This window comes from Cupressus sempervirens, chromosome 5 (genome assembly GCF_028749045.1).
Source record: "Cupressus sempervirens isolate cs-2001-9-10 chromosome 5, ASM2874904v1, whole genome shotgun sequence".
NCBI lineage: Eukaryota > Viridiplantae > Streptophyta > Pinopsida > Cupressales > Cupressaceae > Cupressus > Cupressus sempervirens.
The window spans coordinates 281842104-281861345 of NC_143122.1; the positions used below are offsets into that span (position 1 = coordinate 281842104).

A 19242-nucleotide genomic window follows, 5' to 3' on the forward strand; every position below is an offset into this window, starting at 1 on the left:
ACTGAAACATCAAGCATCCTTCGCCAATCCATATTAAAGAACTTCAAATATAAATAACATGTGTGAAAAATTGGAGTAAGAGGGAGTTCTCTATTTTCTTATGATCTTCATTAAATTACAAAATAAATGTAAAATGTTTTCAAGTGAATTTGGCTTGGTAGTAATTTCTGAGATGGAGTCTAAGAATACCAACTTATTGTAATATATATTTTTTTATAGTCATATTTATTTGTCTATAAGAGTTATGTACCTTGATCATTTCTTCCAAGAATGTTATTGCAAGAAGAGGGAGATTGAGACTCAAAGGCAGTTTAACATTTCATTAAAGGTAACCTTGAAAGAGAGGGAGCCGATAGAGGATATGATTCAATCAACCTTCGGTGATCATATTGATTCAAAGGGAGTAAACCACGTTGAGATGGATTCTCCAGTGATCAATAAATTGCAGTAGTCAAGAGCACTGTAATTCATAAATAATCTTGTTGACTATGTGAAGGGCCTACCCCCTGTGTACATCATGAGGAAGTGACGACTTCCAAAAAGTCATCACTTGAAATTGCAAAAGTTATTGAAAGGTAACAATCTCACAACAACTTAATTATCTATTATGATGGATATCTTACAATGTCTATGCAAATCATGATAGATTATACTTTGCATGGTGGATGTTACTATGGTAAGCATTATGAGAATGCATATGCACATATCTTATAAACATTTTTTTTAGTACATGATGAATGTTATTGATATTGTGGAAGGCAATTACACAAAGAACTTGGTGAATATCACGTGTCTTGATGTTTTGGGAGGTCATTACTCACAGAGTACTTAGTGAATATCACGCAACCTAATCTTCTGGAAGGCCATTACACAGTATTTGGTGAATATCTTGCATTCTAAAAAACCATTACTAAAAGAGTATTGGGTGAATATTGAATCTCAATATTCAGGGAGACCAATACTCATAATATCAAATGCGATATCAAATGATGGAAATATTTTGAGATATATGAGGTATCCTTAAAATTATGAGTTGTAATATTAAGTTGAAGTAATATTTGTTCTTATGTTTATCCTCCCTAGCTAAGAGGGAGTGTTAATGTTATATAGCTTCAATAGGATAAAATACAAGTTATATATATAATGGTCATCTCTTTGATTAAATATTATTGTTATTATATACATACATACATACATACATATATATATATAAAATTGTGTAGCTATTTATTATCATATGAAAATTGTTATTATAAACCGAAGTTTTATAAATATATATTCACTTTCAATTGGTTGACATGCCTATCGAATATCAATGTTCGGGCATGTTAGACGTAAGGTGAGTTCCTTTAGATAACTGTGATAGCCACGTATATGCTTTGGGCTTAATTCTTTTGACCAAGGCTTAACCTATATGTGATCAAGGTTACGTTAGTCAAGGTGGCATTTCAAATCTCCGTATGGTTATGGTATACCTGACCAAGCATTAATTTATGCTAATTCGTTGTGATTGTTTTATCCATCAACCCATGTCTTGGTTAATTCATCAGTTGGTTGTATGCATCACGTCTACTAGTCTTGACCCCCATTCACTTGTTAAATATTAGAGCTCTTGACCGTCTGTCTTAGTATGTACAACTACATTGAATTTATATAGTTCTGCATCAGCGCCAAGTCATCAAGAAGTACCAATTGTTTATGTGAGGTTATAAGGGCAGTGGGTCCTGTAGGAAATTGTGTAACAGGTCAATAAAAAATTAAAAGAAAGACAAACAAGAAAAGTGGAGATACAAATCACATTTTATATATATATATATATATATATATATATATATATATATATATATATATATATATATATATATATATATATATATATATATATATATATATATATATTAAAAGAAAGACAAGCAAGAATAGTGGAGATACAAAACACATTTTATATATATATATTGAAATATTGAAATTTCTTGATATACAAATTAAATCATTTATATGCATTAATCTATATAAAGACTTAACTATCATTATGTTAAGTCGAGTGAACTAAATCAAATAAATGTGAAAGAGAAAATCAACAAAGATTTGCAAAGATCAATTCTTGGCACTGGGAGGCGTTGAGATAATGTGTTGCACACATTGCATAATATTGTTTATACTGTACTATTTTATTTTACTATGTCATGTTGTATCTAGGAGCAACTAGATGGATGTGGAACATGTAAAGATACCCATGGGATATACTTGATGAGTTGTCTTCTAACATTGTGATAATATTTGATATAATTATTTAATATTGGGGAAAAAAATTAAGTGTGGTTTCAATAGGTTAGGTAGCACATGGTTTATGTAATACCACTTGGTGGTTTTGGGGAACTTGTTACTATATAAGCAATCACAAAGGTAGTCGTAGAGACAAGACAAAAATAAGGAAAAAGGCAAAAAGAAAAGTTGAGCAAGACAAGGCTTGATAGGTTAGCCAAGGGAGCATTTGTTAAAGTTGGAAGCATAGCATGGGATGTGTGGATTCGTGCTTGTTCACATGGATTGCTTGGTTGTGGCTATGGCTTTGAAGGCTTCCATGGTTGTATTGCAATGGTGTTTTTGCTTAATAATACATGGTGATGGATGCTTTTGGAGGCTGGGTTTTTCCCTCACTGAGGGTTTCCCAGGATATGTTGTGTAACATTTTGTGAGTATGTTGTCAATTCTCTTGCATATGGATTTTAAGTGCATATTTATTTCAGGTCTATTATGGGTTATGTGGAAACGGTAATATTTTTTGTTGCAAGTTTCCTTACAGGAGGCACCCTAGATGATGCGTTATCCTTTGTGTATGAACTGATATTATATTATCAATGCCAATAAGTCATCCACAATAGGATTAATGCTCACTAGAGCTACAACAATGTAAAACAATATGATTGTTCGGAATGAGCTCTCGTTGCCTCAGAGCACGTATCCCTAGACATACATCATATACAGATCATTGTAAACAAAAAATCCTCTTTTCTTCATGCTTATATAATTGGAAGCAATGACCATCTTGATGCTTCCTTTGCAGAGTATTTGTGCGACTAGATTGCCAACAATATTAAGAATGATATCGAATATACCCAGGTCATCTTGTAGGTTTCACTGAAATATTTATTTATGTCAATTTGATCTCAATTTCCACCAACTCATAGGAAGATGTGCACATGCAGATTTGTCACAACAAAATGTGAGTCGTAGTACTCAAAGGAATATTATACTCCTCTAGTTGCCCGCCTCACAATCATAAAACGTCAACATGTTCCCTTTTATTCATATGTTGTACATATATTCACCCCTTCATATTCCTCTTCCTCTAGTTTCAGCATTTAGCCATCAATTCCCTCCAAGCAAATAGTTATTGCTTAATGTTTATCTATGTCATGTTCAAGGGATTCTGCATTTCCTTCCCTCCTGGTCGATATCTTATTCATATTGCATTGTTTCCCTCCAGCTGATTCATTTTTACTAATTGGATGTCCTACCTATCCCTTGTCGACTTTCTCCCACATATACTTGCACAGAAAAGGAAGAACAACCTATCAAAGGTCCTGCCTTTCCAAGGTTAACAATTGTAATAATAGTTTATGCAATGGTTAATACCCTTATAAATGTTGTATTTATGATCCTAGTGATACAATTTAGGATATGTTTCAATTTAATATTATATGTTAAATATGTATTTAATAATATATTTCAGATTATATATAAGTTTTAGATTATATACATATATCTATACATATATATATATATATAATCATTTATTTCTTATAATATTGTTTATTTAAGTCATTTATTTATTTAGTTTATTTTTAAATATTATCTATATATTAAATCTGTCATTATTATTATTATAATATTATACTTAATTTAATAATAATAATAAATTATATAATAATTTATTATTAGCAATCTATTTAAGTCCTATTCTTAGAAAGGGGGCATTACAGCAACCATAAAGACTTTTTATTGTTAACTAAGGCAAGGATTCAAAAAAATAATCTAACAGCCTTGGTTATCCGTTATCCCAAACTGTCTTTTAACTGAGCCTAAAGTGCAGCACTAATGACCATACAATGAAAAACGTGTTCTCACTATCAAATTTAGGCTAGATTTCAAGAGTTTGATTATCCCTTATCACAAACTATCTTTTAACTGAAACTCTATAACAGTGCTAATGACCATTACTGGAAAACATGTGCTCCCTCTGTAAGTTTATGTTAGATCTTCCAAGAAAAGAAAAATACTAGCTCCTGAAATATTGATTGGAAGGACTAAACTTCTGGAAACAGAATATCCAATCCTCATATATGTGGAAACAGATCACCCTTTTAAATCTCCCATGGAGAATTTTGATCCAAACAAATGTTAATTGGGTATTTTTTATTGCATGTGCGTGGGTGTGTCAAAATATAGGGCATATTGCATTATGCGTGCAACAACAGAAATGAATTCATTGTTAATTAAAGTGAGGATGGCAAGGAATATGCATCTAACAGCTTAAATTAAGCCTTACCCCACTCTCTTTTTTATCTGAAAATGAAAACTTATCACTGATGATCATACAATGAAAAACATTATTGTTGCCCCACTATTTTGCTAGATCTTCTAAGCATGTGGCATAAATCCTGAGATCCTGAAACCTGTATTTTACTTATTCTAAGGACTAATGTTCTGCAAACAGAAAATCCCTTCCTCAGATGACCCTTAACAAATTTTATACATTACAAAAGAAGAAAATCAGAAAGCTTTTTGCCTTGAATCTAGATAACTAAAAAAATCAAGAAACTCCATGCCTACCAAAAGAGTAATGTTGTGAACCTCACAAACTATGAATGAACACTCCAATCTTACATCTTAAACTGAATGTCCATGGTAAGAATTACATCAAAGAGAGAAAAAAAGCTTGCTAAAGTGATAAACCATATCCTCAATATAGTCAAAGAATTAGTACCTCATCATGCATTACATCAGAAGGAACCTTCTCGTGGGTCTCGCTGAACCACTTGAAAAAACTGTAGTGTCAATAGTATAGATATCAAATATAAATAGAGCAACAGACCTTATCAAGAAGCATCAATTTTGCTATGCAAAAAATAATGATATTTATATTGAATATATTAGTATTACAAAGCTGAACAAAATAGATAACAGAATATAAGCGTTCTTTTTTAATAATAGTGTCCGACGACTGAACCCAAGAATATAAAACCTTTCTTCTTGAAGAGATCGTTTCCTCCCCTCTTTGTCTGGAACAACCCCATTGGTTAAATCCTACATTCATCAGTAACATCAGAGACTTTTCATCAATCATGATACTGAGAAGTAGTCAGCAATGTCAAAGGTCAGAATCCATACCTAATGAGTCAACGACAAGTAAATAACAAGAAATGTCAACAAAAATGTCAATTAAAACTTCCAACTAATGCGATAAAGAGAGTAAATACTATATCACATACCATTCCATCTTTCCATTTGACCACAGAACCTGACACCGATGTGGTAAGATCATCGGTAAACCGGAAGACTTTAGTCAGCTTAGTATCCTCAAAATAAGGATTAGGGTGGAAAGTCTGGAGAGAAAATATTGGTTAGCCAACACCACCATTGAGAAAACATAATTCCAATTTAAGACCTCATTGAATAATGAAGGTTTGAAAAAAGAAACCTTTAGTAACAGATTTCCAATGTAATACCAAATTTTGCAATCCTTCAGACAGCATATTTTATCCAAAATAAAATCAGGAAGGTCAAAATCACTTACTAAAGAAATGCTGTATCCAGACTTCACATCTTTAAAATCTTCAACATCAATTGATTGTAAATACTTAAAAACCTACAGAAGTCAGTTACGTGAATAGAAGAGAATCAGATAAAGTACAAAGTAACATAAATTAATCCTGGTAATAAGTTAGACAAAACTAGTTGATACTCCTCTGTAAACACATGGAATTCTGCCAAACCAAAAATCCAACTATTTACAAGTTTGATACAACATATTACATTTAGTCACCGTCCCAAACTCAAATTGTGGTATTATTTGCATGCTTTGATATTTTACATAATTATTATCTAACTTCAGGTAAAACTGATTCATTTCCTTGCTAGCGCAAAAATCTCCAATTATGTTTCTCTAACATCAAGTGCAAAATACTGTAAATTTATACAATATTAGAATGTACTATTATGATATTCTCAGCTTTGTTCCCAGCTTTTCACACATCACAATTGGAGAAATATTTCACACATTGGTTAGCAGCAAAGGTGAGAAAGCAACCAACAAGAGAAGTGAAAGAGGTATGTTAATCTTCTATTTGTTTTTTTTTTTTTGTCAAAAAAATTGAAGTCTACAAGATGAAATGCATTTGGGGCTTTTTTTTTATATTTACAGTTTCCAAATCGCAAAACAAAACAATATGAACATCGACAGTGAAAGTAATGGTCGTGAAGAAAATGAAAACCAACTTGTATGTCCATCCATGTGTGGGAGTGCCCTGGTGAAGAGGGGCAGCCTGAATAGAATCTATTTGAATGCCATTCCAAAGTTCTAAAAGATTGTGCAAAAATCCCATTTGATTCTAAAAGATCTCTTCTTCGATTTGTGACAGACATAGATAAAAAAGAAAAATTCTAGTACTAGATTCCAAAGCTCTAAAAGATTGCTAAAAGATCTCTTCTTCAATTTGTGACAAACAGATAAAACAGAAAAATTCACTGGGTACTAGATTGTGGTTGTGTAACATTTGTAAAGATCACTTTGAAGGGAGCTACACGACTGTATTCTTGTCTGTTAGGCTTTAAAGCCAACAGGGTGGATGTTCGTGAAGATATATATATATATATATATATAGAGAGAGAGAGAGAGAGTAATGGGGAGGGGGGGAGGCCGGGTAAAGTGTTATAGATTGCATATTGAAGTAGAATCAAGGTCTAAAAGGTTGCCCATGTCAACACAATAAGCTATGTGCCCTCTATAGTTGGTAATGTTTGTGAAGATATATATATATATATATATATAGAGAGAGAGAGAGAGAGAGAATATTTGCATATTGAAATAGAATCAAGGTCTAAAAGGTTGCCCATGCCCTCTATAGTTCGTAATGCGAGTGGTAGTAATTTTACGTCGGAGGGTGTTACAAACCATCCATGATGTATGAATTATTATTTGTCTATAAATGTGTTAAATCGGTATTTATTTAAATATTTAATAACTAGTCTATATGACTAATTCAACATCTATAATTTGATACAAAAATAAAATGTATAACTGTTTATATATTACTATCGATTGTAAAATATAATTAATTATAATTTACTATTAATTGTAAAATATTCATTTATAATTATTTCTAATTTATAGTCAATATTGTTTCTGATTCAATATTAATAATTCATAATGAATCAATATTTACAATTAATATTCTGATACATTAATTCATTTACTAATGACTTGCTAATAATTTAAAACAACATAACTTTGATGAAGTCATCAAACAAACTTTACGGCAAGTGTAAGCCAAGCAGCAATTAGAATAGTCACGTCTCCATGAGCAACTCAGTCTAAATCGTCACTCAACCCAAGCCAAAAAAATACAGGGAGATAGAGAAATTTATATACCAGATAAGAAATTAATGAAGTAAGCAGGTGAGTCCAGTTGGACGTGGGGGAGGAGATTCGCTCTCCGTGATTGGAAGCAAACAGTAGACCAAACTCTAATGGAGCAGCCAGAAATAAAAGGGAACTTGAATTCAGTGAATGACCATTCCTGCGATTGGGAAAAACAATAAAATTCCAGAAGAATTGAATTCATTTCCCAGGTGGTATATTTGTCAATTCCCTTTACAAACAGACCGCAGTTGTATATTTGTGAATTTAAAAATAGCACAGTAGTATTTATGAAAACAATTAAAACGAGGTTAATATTCTTATGTTAATTACAATCAAGGCCTCTATTTTCAAATATGTGCTTCTGCACTTATAATAATGATATTTATAATTTTTCCATCCAAGAAATCAAAGGAATATGGTAAAAAAGTAACAAAAGTTCATCAAGGAAACCCATTTATAAAATATTGATCTCAATACAATAAACTTATACATTATGGATAACAGTAATCTTGTATTTTTTTCATATCCTTAATGAAGAGGGAGTTTGTGAAAGCTGGAGTTATTCGGACCCAATAAGGAGAAGATTCCCAAAAAGGGCTTTGTTCATGAGGGAACCTCTTAAAGTCTGTTTCCACCTGAGCACAGTAATTCTACCATTCATTACGAGACATGAAAAGACCAAGAAAAGCTCATCTATCTTCCAAGAATCTTATGATATAATAATTGTTAGTTTAATAAAATAAATAATAAACTCTCACTTTTCAATTTTAGTCCCCATTATGGAATAGGTTCAAGAAGGGGTCATTAAAATATCACCTCGTATAAGGAATTCACACAAAAAATTTATGAAAAGGTTAAATAGAAACCATCCCCAAGAAGATTTTAAAAGGGTGACACATATCAAGCAATATTGGTCAGTCAAAAGTTACATTGATGAGTATGAAAGAATATCAGTGCAAGTGACAAGAATAGACAAAGATTGACTCACTTATATATTTATTGATGGATTGAAAGAGCCTCTTAAGGGATTGGTTAATGCACCATAACCGGAAAATCTTAAGGATGCTTATGAAGCAGCACTGAATTTGGAATCTTCATCAAATAATAGATCAACAAGCAGCCATACTAAGAGATTCCACAAAAGAGATGAATCCTACTCAAGGGATAGTTTTCGCAAAAGAGAGGAAACCTACAAAGAACCACGTACAAAAAAAAGGAAGAGAGATACTAAGAAGAAAGAAACAACGCTATTCATGTCAGGGACAACAAGAGGAAGAGGAAGAGGAAGAAAATTTTAGGATAGTGTCCACCTTCAAGAAATCAACAAAGCGCTGAGAGTTAAGAATTAAAAATTTAAAAACACTCTTCAAGGGTAAAGAGTGGTAACCTTGATTGATAGCAGATCCTCCCACAATTTTATTTACGAAAGGTTGGTTGCAAAAATGTGGTTGAAAACCAAGAATTTTGAAGGGTTTATGGCAGTTCAAGCCACAAGGTCCTTAGTTAGATGTACATAAAAAATTCTACAACAAGAGTTCATGCTGGAAAAACATCACGTGACAGAAGATTTACATGTATACCACTAAATAGCGATCTTATTTTGGGAGAACCTTGGATCTGCTCTCTAGGATGCTTTAAATTTGATCTCTCAAATTTGAAAATTCAATTTTTACATGAAGAAAAAGAAGTAACATTAAAAGGAATTCCGGAAGGATCCGCTCCAATTAGTTTCATGTAAAAGCATTAAGAGAATATTTAGGCATGGACGAGGTGAGTGGGTTGCCCAATCTCTAGTCTTGGACAAATCTACATCAAAGGGAACAACCATCCATATTGTTATGCAACCTATCATTACAAGGTATTCAATGACATTTTGTCGGGCCTACCCCAAAAAAGAGGTTTCAAGCATATCATAGAATTAAGAAAAGGAGCAAAACCAATAATCACTACCCCCTATAGACATCCACAAAAATACAAAGATGAAACTAAAAAGACAATAAATGAACTCTTGGAGATGGACCACATACAACATATTACTTGTCCCTTTGCATCATCAGTAGTACTTCTCAAAAAGAAAGATGGAACAAAGTGAACGTCCATAAATTACAAAGCATTAAACAAGAAAGCTATCAAGAATCGCTACCCCATCCCAAGAGCAGATGAACTCATTGATGAGCTTTATGGAGCCCAATACTTCTCAAAAATAGACATGAGATTTGTATATCACCAAATAAGAATGAGACAGGAAGACGTACCCAAAACATCATCCAGGTGTCATTATGGGTATTTTGAGTTTTTGGTTCTACCATTTGGACTTTGAAATGTTCCAAACTTGGTTTCTTTTGTTTTAATTAAATCCTTTCCAAAATGACAATGGCAATATGCAAATTAAGACTACCAAGATAGGTAACTTCAGGAAGGGAGGAATATACCTTCATACATGAAAACATATATTTCATTCATCCATATTATTATCTCTTAATAGACTTGTAATCGCTTTGGAAGTAACATAAGGTCATAGTAAAAACAAAGCTAGACGCATAACTATCATTACAATGGATTGCAAAAACAAATTAGAATCCAGAACCTATTACTACTGTGATTGTGATTGGCCTTCTTGCTAGAATTGTGTAGTCCATCATTATGTTCAGCTCGGTGTCGTGCTAGCCTCCTGCGGCTGCAATAGTTCAGACCCTCTGCTATATCACACCGTGTTCTTCTTCCCTATTGTTGTGTAGCCTTGGGTGCCAATGGTGATGACTGTTCAAACTCTGACTGGTGTTGATGTACTCACACCTGCTATGTGTTACCACTGCTAACGTTGCCTGGGGTGCCGATAGTGATGGCTTCTAAAACCCCCGACTGTTGCCGGTGCTTTACAGGTTTGCGACTATGCCCACTCCTCACGGATACTGGTTGCAATACAGCTTCTAATCTACTGTCACAATGACCCAACCTCCCAAACTTGCTCCTGATGCATATGCCAATAATAACACTTCCCACACCCAATACCACAAACACTCCCTCTTACTCTAATTGCGTAGGAAGCTGCTAATATGGATTTCTTGTTAGTACAAAGAGAACTCACAATTACTTCTGCTGATAACACTTACTTTTGGATGTTGGTCTGATTTGATGCAAAAGTCTTATACTGCCACTTCATGTCTGAACTTGTGTACACGCTTTTGAGAGCTATTGGCGCTACGTCCAGTCTCCCAACTTCTTAAGTGGTTTCGTCCTTAAGATAGCCAGTCACATTCAAGCAACCAATTTTCATAAACAATATGTTGATATAATTTTCATGGTGATAATCCCAAGGAGCTCATTGCTTTTATAACTTCGATATGAGGAAAAGTACAAACAACTAAGCAATGTGGGATAAAGCCCTTTACGTCTTCTAGTCCCTTTACGTCTTCTAGTCACTTAAGTTACTTTGGTTATAAAATGACTTTAAGCCATAAAGTAACTTTATAAATCCACTTTATAAAATAAAGTGACTTAACTATAGAAAAGATCCTCCATTTAAATATTTCCCCAACGAAACCAAAGAAATTCCTGTGACTGTTTGGCATCCTCATGATCAATGTCGTTAGCCTATCTGGATGGGAAGATAGACCAACAAGGCCCCAATAAGCCCTAGCACGGAGAAGGCGACATTACAGTCCTCCCTTACCGAGATTGCTTGCACTCAAGCAATCTCGGTGTCAAATGTTGTAGGATCGATTCGCCCTCCCAAGTGGCGTCTTCATATGGAAAATCTTTCCAGTGGACTAAATACTCCCTAATGGATCTGTTACGCAGCTTCCTCTCCTTGATCTCAATCACCTCAACTGGAACCAAAACCAATTTCCCTTCTTCATCAAGTGGGGGTAATCCAACGTAAGGTACTACATGCTGACCAATCACCTTCTTGAGGCAAGATACGTGAGACACATTATGGATTCTACTGTCATTTGGCAAGTTCAGCTCATAAGCAACCTCTCCAACCCTCCTGATAATGCGATAGGAACCATAAATCCTAGGCCGAAGTTTCTCGAATCCACTCTTCTTCAAGGAACTCTGCCTGTAAGATTGGAGACAAAGGTGAACCATATCACCTAGCTCAAAACTCCGCTATGTTCTATGGCAATCAGCGTACATCTTTTCTTGATTCTGAACCTATGGGATATTCTGTCGAAGTAACCGGAGGATGTCCTGCTGATCCTGTATCCAATCTCCAACTAATGGTGCTCTGTTACCCTATAAGGCTAGATCTATGAATGATAGAGGTTCGCTACCATAGAGGGCCCAAAATTGTGTCATCTGAATGGACATGTGGGAGGAGTTGTAGCAGTACTCCCCTAAATATAACCATTTAACCGATGCTCTCTGTTGCACCACTACATAGTTCCAGAGATAACCCTCCACCCACTTGTTTACTATTTCAATCTGCCCATCTGTTTGTGGGTGGTAACTCGTGCTAGGTGTCAACTCAGTTCCTGCCAAAAAGTGCTACGAAATATGCTATCTCTGTCGCTCACTATGGTGTAAGGTAGACCATGTAGACGAAAAACCTCTCGGAAAAATAACTCGGGTACCTAAGAGGCTGACCAATCTGCTGCTATAGCATAGAAATGAGCAAAATTAGTCATTTTGTCCACAACCACAAAAATGGAATCTCTATTCTGCACTCTAGGCAATCCTGTAATGAAATCCATGGAGATACTCTCCCATTTCTGTGCTGAAATAGGGAGAGGTCGTAATGATCTAGCTGAAAAATTGTGCTTCGACTTGTTCTATTGACAAGTTTGGCATTCTCTGACATGCTGCAGGACATCGTCCTTGAGGCCCTTCCAAGAAAACCTTTCTCTGACCTGCCTATAAGTTTTGAAGAATCCTGGGTGTCCGATTGATGAAGCATCATGAAGAGTCTACATAATTTTTTCCTTGAGCTTAGATTCTAGCACAAGATAGATCCTATCCTTATAAAAAATCACATCATCAATTACCTTGTACCTGTTGTCTTGGAGCTATCCATCCATGATCTGACAAGCTCGACTATTCTTAGAATACTCAACCAGTAACTGGGACTTCCAATCTGTCAATATCTCTGAAATGGCACAAAACTCAACTACTAAAGGTCTCCTGGAAAGCACATCAGCAATTATATTGTTCTTACCCTTAACATACTCGATATCAAAATCATAGGCCTGAATCTTGCTGACCCACTTTTATTGCTTTTCATTGAGATCGTTCTGTTCTAAGAAATATTGCAAGCTATTGCGGTCAATCTTCACAGTGAATTTGCCACCCACCAAGTACTGTCTAAACTTGGCCAAAGCATGCATAATGGCTAGCATTTCCTTATCATAGGTGGAGTACAACCTCTCACTGTCCTTGAGCTTCCAGCTCTCATAAGCTATCAGATGCCTATCCTACATTAGATCTGTGCCAATTCCGCTACCTGAAGCATCACACTCTAAGACAAAAGGGCGAAAGAAGTTGAGAAGTGCCAAAATCAAGCAGGTGCTCATCACCTTCTTGAGCTTATCAAAGGTCCCTCTGCATCATCTATCCACCTAAATGCCCCTTTCTATGTGAGATCGGTGAGAGGAGTTGCTATCTGGGAGAAACCTCTAGCAAACCTCCTATAATAAGAGCAAAGACCAAGGAAGCCCCTCAAATCCGATACGTTCCTCAGAGGTAACCAATCTAGGATTGCTTGTATCTTTTCTTGGTGTACCTTCACCTCATCTGTACCAATCACGTGTCCAAGGTAAAGCATCTCAATCAATCCGAAATCACACTTCAATTCTTTCGCAAACAATAAGTGTTCCTCCATAATGCTAAGTACCTCGTCTAGGTGTTGCAAATGCTCCTCCCAAGTTCTGCTGAAAACCAAGATATCAAAAAATACCAACACGCTCTTGCACAACTGTTTTCTAAAAATATGGTTCATACACGACTGGAACATGGCCAGCGCATTGGTAAGCCCAAATGGCATAACCAAGACCTCATAGTGTCCATAGTGACATCAGAAAGTTGTCTTATGCACACCTCCTCATGAACCCATATTTGATGGTATCCAGATCTAAGATTTATCTTCGAGAAATAGACTCCCCCTGTAATCCGTCTAGTAACTCATCGATGCGAGGAATAGGGTACCTGTTCTTAATGGTCCTCTTGTTGAGAGCACGATAATCAATACACTTGTGAAGAGTGTCATCCTTCTTCTTCACCAAAACTACCAAAGAAGCAAAGGGGTTGGAGTTGGGTTTGATGTATCCCATGTCCAAGAGTTCCTTAATCGTCCTTTCTATCTCCTCTTTATAGTGCCTGGATGACGAAAAGGAGTAGTAATGACGGGTTTGGCGCCCTCCTCTAACTCAATGATATGCTCAAACCTTCTATCTGGTTGAATACCCAAGGGTATGTCCTAATCCTAATGTAACCTTAGAGGAAATGAAGCAGTGTGCTGCCCAGTCCATGTCATCATGCCTCATAATAGCCTCCATTCGGTGAGCTGAAATCAACCTGGGTTCACTCTCTGGCATAGCCTTAAGAATCACATGTCAACCATCCTGTAAGAATTCTAGCTGCATCTTATCATGATCAACTGTGTATCTGCCGAGAGTCTGCAACAATTATCTCCCCAACATGGCATCTAATCCATCCAAATCAACAACATAAAAATTTGCCTCTAGAAGAAAGTCATCAAAGTGAATTGAAAACCCTAGCACTTTCCCTATGCACCTCAATCTATTGCCTCCTGCCACTCTAACTTCGAACTCGAGTATGTCATCAACCTGTAACTTTCTCTTTGAAACCTAACACGTGCTTATGAAGTTATGTGATGCACCTGTATCTAAAAGACACACAATATGTTGCCCTCTAAGTACACCCTTCAAGCGAAAGAGGTGAACCGTGGGATCGCTAGAAAGGGAAGCTATGATAAGAGACTGTCCCAGAGTGGTTTCCTTCTTTCTCTCTTTAGGAGGCTGCTCCTCACTTTCTTCCTCATCAACATCGCTACCCCCTTGCTGCTCATCCTCTTCTTCCAATAGAACCTCGACATAATGTATTTTACCTTTGCCAAGGCATCTGTGATCCGGTGTCCATGGCTCCCTACAAGTGAAGTATAGCTTCTTCCTCTTGAGTTCATTCAGTGTCTCAAAGTCCAGTATGGGAGGGCTAGTCTTATGCTGATTCTTGTTCTTCTGGAACGAAGTAGACACCTAATAAGGTTTCTTGGGAGGTTGTAGCATCAAAGAAGGTGAGTCTAGATCAAGTGCGATCTTAATAGTCCAATCCAAAGTGTTTGGTTTAAGGAACTTGACCAAACCTCTAAATCTATCATGTAAGCCCTCAATGAACAGCATTACCTTACGGTGTTCTGTCATATCCAGAACCATCACCAAGATCAGCTGAAACTCAACAGTGAAGTCATCTAGAGATCCACCATGTTGCAACTGCACCAAATCCTTGTAGTAGACCTCAATGTTCTTCCTATCAAAACAGGTAATCAAGTTAGACCTGAAAATCTCGTAAGATGTAATGAGACCATGATCCTGGGTAACCAACCCATGATGCCACCAATCATATGTTGCTCCCTCTAAATGCATTGTAGCGAACCTAATGGCTTTTGTCTCTGACATGGGCTTGAGTGTCGGGTAGGTGTCTAGCTTGTGAATCCAAGCTCTAGCAGATGCCTTAATGCTGCCATCAAAAATGGGGAGAGATAACTTGTTCATGGCGTGATTCAAGTCCTTATTTTGTGCCCTAGGCCTCCTGTCCTATTGTGGTCTCTTTCTCTCCCTTTTTTGATTCATGTATTGAACAAAAGTCAAAATATGTTTAGTCTGATCAGGGAACAAATCCCATTCATCGTACATAGTCATACATTATCCGGAAGTAAGCCTGGTGCTGCGGGTTGCTACTTCTTCCTCGGCATTATTCTCAGCAAAAATGGGCATCAGTGGCCTATTAGTGTTCCATGTAGGGGCCCTAACAACTCGAGCTAATCCTAACACACTACCACCTCCACTGTGATGACTCAATGCTCTCTTGCATCAGAGCTAGCTGTTGCATAGCACATGTAAGCTATTGAAGTGCAACAGCGATATTATTTTGTCCGTCTCTAATAGCCCACAAGGTTTCCCTCACTTCCCGTTCTTGTTCATTCCCCTCGTGTGCCATTTGAATGATCTATACCAATTCAACCTATTCACCCTATTCAACCTATAAGCTTGTCCCAAAGGTTAGTTCCTCATCAAGTATAAAATTGTCCTCAATATCAATCTGATCTGAAAATCCTGCCTGTTCAAGTCGGATGTGACTAAATTTATAAGGTTTCATATTCATGCCTATCTAACATTTTTCCTGTTTAAACCAACCTACAACTTAATAACTTACCCTCAAGTCGGCAGGTCTTGTAGCTCTGATACCACTAAAATGTTCCAAACTCGGTTTCTTTTGTTTTAATTAAATCCTTTCCAAAATGACAATGGCAATATGCAGATTAAGACTACCAGGATAGGTAACTTCAGGAAGGGAGGAAAATACGATCATACATGAAAACATATATTTCATTCATCCATATTATTATCTCTTAATAGACTTGCAATAGCTTTGGAAGTAACATAAGATCGTAGTAAAAACAAAGTCAGACGCATAACTAGCATTATAATAGATTGCAAAAACAAATTAGAATTCGGAACTTGTTACTATTGCGATTGCAATTGGTCTTCTTGCTGGAATTGCGTGGTACATCATTATGTTCAGACCGGTGTCATGCTAGCCTCCTACAGCTGCAATAGTTCAAACCCTCTACTATATCACACTATGTTCTTCTTCTCTACAATTGCGTAGCCCTGGGTGCTGATGGTGATGACTGTTCAGAGCCCGACTATTGTTGATAATAGATATACTCACGCTTGCTATGTGTTACCGCTACAAACATTGCCTAGGGTGCCAACAATGATGGCTTCTCAAACCCCCGACTATTGCTGGTGCTTTACACGTCTACAACTCTACCCACTTTTCACGAGTACTAGTTGCAATATAGCTTCTAATCTACTGTCACAATGACTTGACCTCCCAGACTTGCTCCTGATGTCTATGCCGATAATAACACTTCCCACACCCGATACCACAAACACTCCCTCTTACTCTAATTGCATAGGAAGCTGTTAATATGGATTTCTTGTTAGTACAAAGAGAACTCACAATTACTTCTGCTAATAACACTTACTTCTGAATGTTGGTCTGATTTGATGCAAAAGTCTTATAATGCCACTTCATGTCTGAACCTGTGTACACACTTCTAAGAGCTATTGGACTACGTCCAGTCTCCCAACTTCTTAAGGGGTTTCGTCCTTAAGATAGCCAGTCACATTCAAGCAACCCAATTTTCATAAACAATATGTTGATATAATTTTCATGGTGGCAATCCCAAGGAGCTCATTGCTTTTATAACCTCGATATGAGAGAAAGTACAAACAACTAAGCAATGTGGGATAAAGCCCTTTTCATCTTCTAGTCACTTAAGTTATTTTGGTTATAAAATGACTTTAAGTCATAAAGTAACTTTATAAATCCACTTTATAAAGTGACTTAACCATAGAAAAGCTCCCCCGTTTAAATATTTCCCCAACGAAACCAAATAAACTCTTGTGACTAGCTGGCATCGTCACGATCAATGTCGTCAGCCTCTCTAGATGGGGAGATAGACCAATAAAGCGCCAGTAAGGCCTAGCGCGGAGAAGGGGACATTACAGACTTACTAATGTTCCAGCTACTTTCCAGTCATGTATGAATCACACACATTCTGAAAACACTTAAGTTCGTTCTTACTAATACCTTTTGATGATATCCTTATTTATAGCCGGAGCACCTCCAACATGTTAATAAGAACTAAGTGCCTTGGAATCCAAGTCCCTATATGCTAAAGCCTCAAAAATACAAGTATGGACTAGAGGAAATTCTCTATCTAGAATACAAAATCAGTGAAGGAGTTAGTGTAGATGAAGAAAAGATTAAATCAATAAAAGAATGGCAAAAACCTAAAACCTTGACACAACTTCGAGGTTTTGTAGGATTGTGCAGTTACTATAGAAGATTTGTAAAAGTGTTCCCCAAGATAGCTGCCCCATTAACAAACTTAACTAAGAAAGAAGCTTTCCAATGGAGCAACACAGCACAACAAGCTTTTGAAAGACTCAAAGAAGCTATGAGTTTATGCTCGGCATTAGCTATTCCGGACTTTTCCCAACCTTTTGAGCTATAATGTGATACTTCAAGGAAGGGAATTGGAGCAATTCTTGTATCTATAGCCTTTGAAAGTCGTAAGCTTACAAAAAGTGAGTGCCACTACTCTATGTATGACAAGGAAACGCTAGCTATGATGCATGCCTTAGTTAAATCCAGACAATACTTGGTTTGTGGAAGTTCAACATTAAGACTGATCATAACAGCTTATGGTTTTTTATGCACCAAAAGGATCTCAACGATCAACAATAGAAATGGGTAAGCAAAATAAAAGCTTATAACTTTGACATAGAATATGTTAAATGCTCTAATAATGTTATGGCAAATGCTTTGTCTCATCAAGCACATGTGAATTCCATAGTAAGCATCACTGAGGATTGGAAAGAAGATGCCATTTCAGAATATGCTAAAGATCCATTTGCGAGTGGAATAATTGAAGGGAAAGCACCCAGTGATGAATATAAGATAATGCAAGTCCTCAAATTATACAAAGGAAGGATATTACTTACAGCCAACTCCAAAATCAAAAGAAGAATTATGAAAGAGTATCATAACAACCCTTTGTCAGGACACCCTGAATTAGAAGGCAAGTGTAAGCCAAGCCGTGATTAGAATAGTCGCATCTATATGACCAACTCAATATCAAGCTAAATAATACAGGGAGATATAGAAATTTATATACCAGATAAAAATAATAATAAAGTAAGCGAGTGAATCCAATTGGACTGGGACGAGCAGATTCACTCTCTCTGATTGGATGTGAACTGTAGATCAAACTCCAGCGAAGAAGTCTGAAATTAAAGTGAACTTGAATTCAGCGAATGACCGTTCTTGCGATTGGGAAAAAACCAATAGAGATCCAGAAGAATTGTATTCAGTTCCTAGGTGGTATATTTATCGATTCCCTATTACAAACACACAACAGTTATATATTTGTGAAATTAAAATCTTAAATAATAGCATAGTAATATTATGCAAATAATTAAAACAAGGTTAATATTCATATATTAATTACAATCAATGACTCTATTCTCAAATATGTGCTTCTGCATTTATAATAATGATATTTATAATTTTTCCATATAAATAATCTAAGGAATATGATCAAGAAGTATCAAGAGTTAATCAAGGAAATTGATTTATAAAATATTGATCTCAATATAATAAAATTGTACATTAGTGATAAGAGTAATCTTCTATTTTTTCCATATCATTAATGAAGAGGGAGTTTGTGAATGCTAGGGTAATTCGGACCCAATGAGGAGAAGATTCTCAAAATGAGCTTTGTTCATGAGGGAGCCTCTGAGTTTGTTTCCACCTGAGCACAGTAATTCTACCGCTCATTACAAGAT

The 19242-nt window shown here is 36.0% G+C and overlaps 1 protein-coding gene across 1 annotated transcript in view; it reads right to left on the bottom strand.

Annotated features, from left to right (window-relative positions):
- Positions 1 to 19242, bottom strand: part of LOC149555675 (NAP1-related protein 2-like) — a 65649-nt gene that overhangs the window by 15210 nt on the left and 31197 nt on the right. Inside the window, exons 4-7 of the mRNA XM_089829812.1 lie at positions 5801 to 5872; positions 5496 to 5609; positions 5249 to 5310; positions 4991 to 5051 (exon numbers count right to left, since the gene is read on the bottom strand). Coding sequence (XP_089685938.1) covers positions 4991 to 5051; positions 5249 to 5310; positions 5496 to 5609; positions 5801 to 5872 — 309 coding nt within the window. The remainder of the gene's footprint in view (positions 1 to 4990; positions 5052 to 5248; positions 5311 to 5495; positions 5610 to 5800; positions 5873 to 19242) is intronic.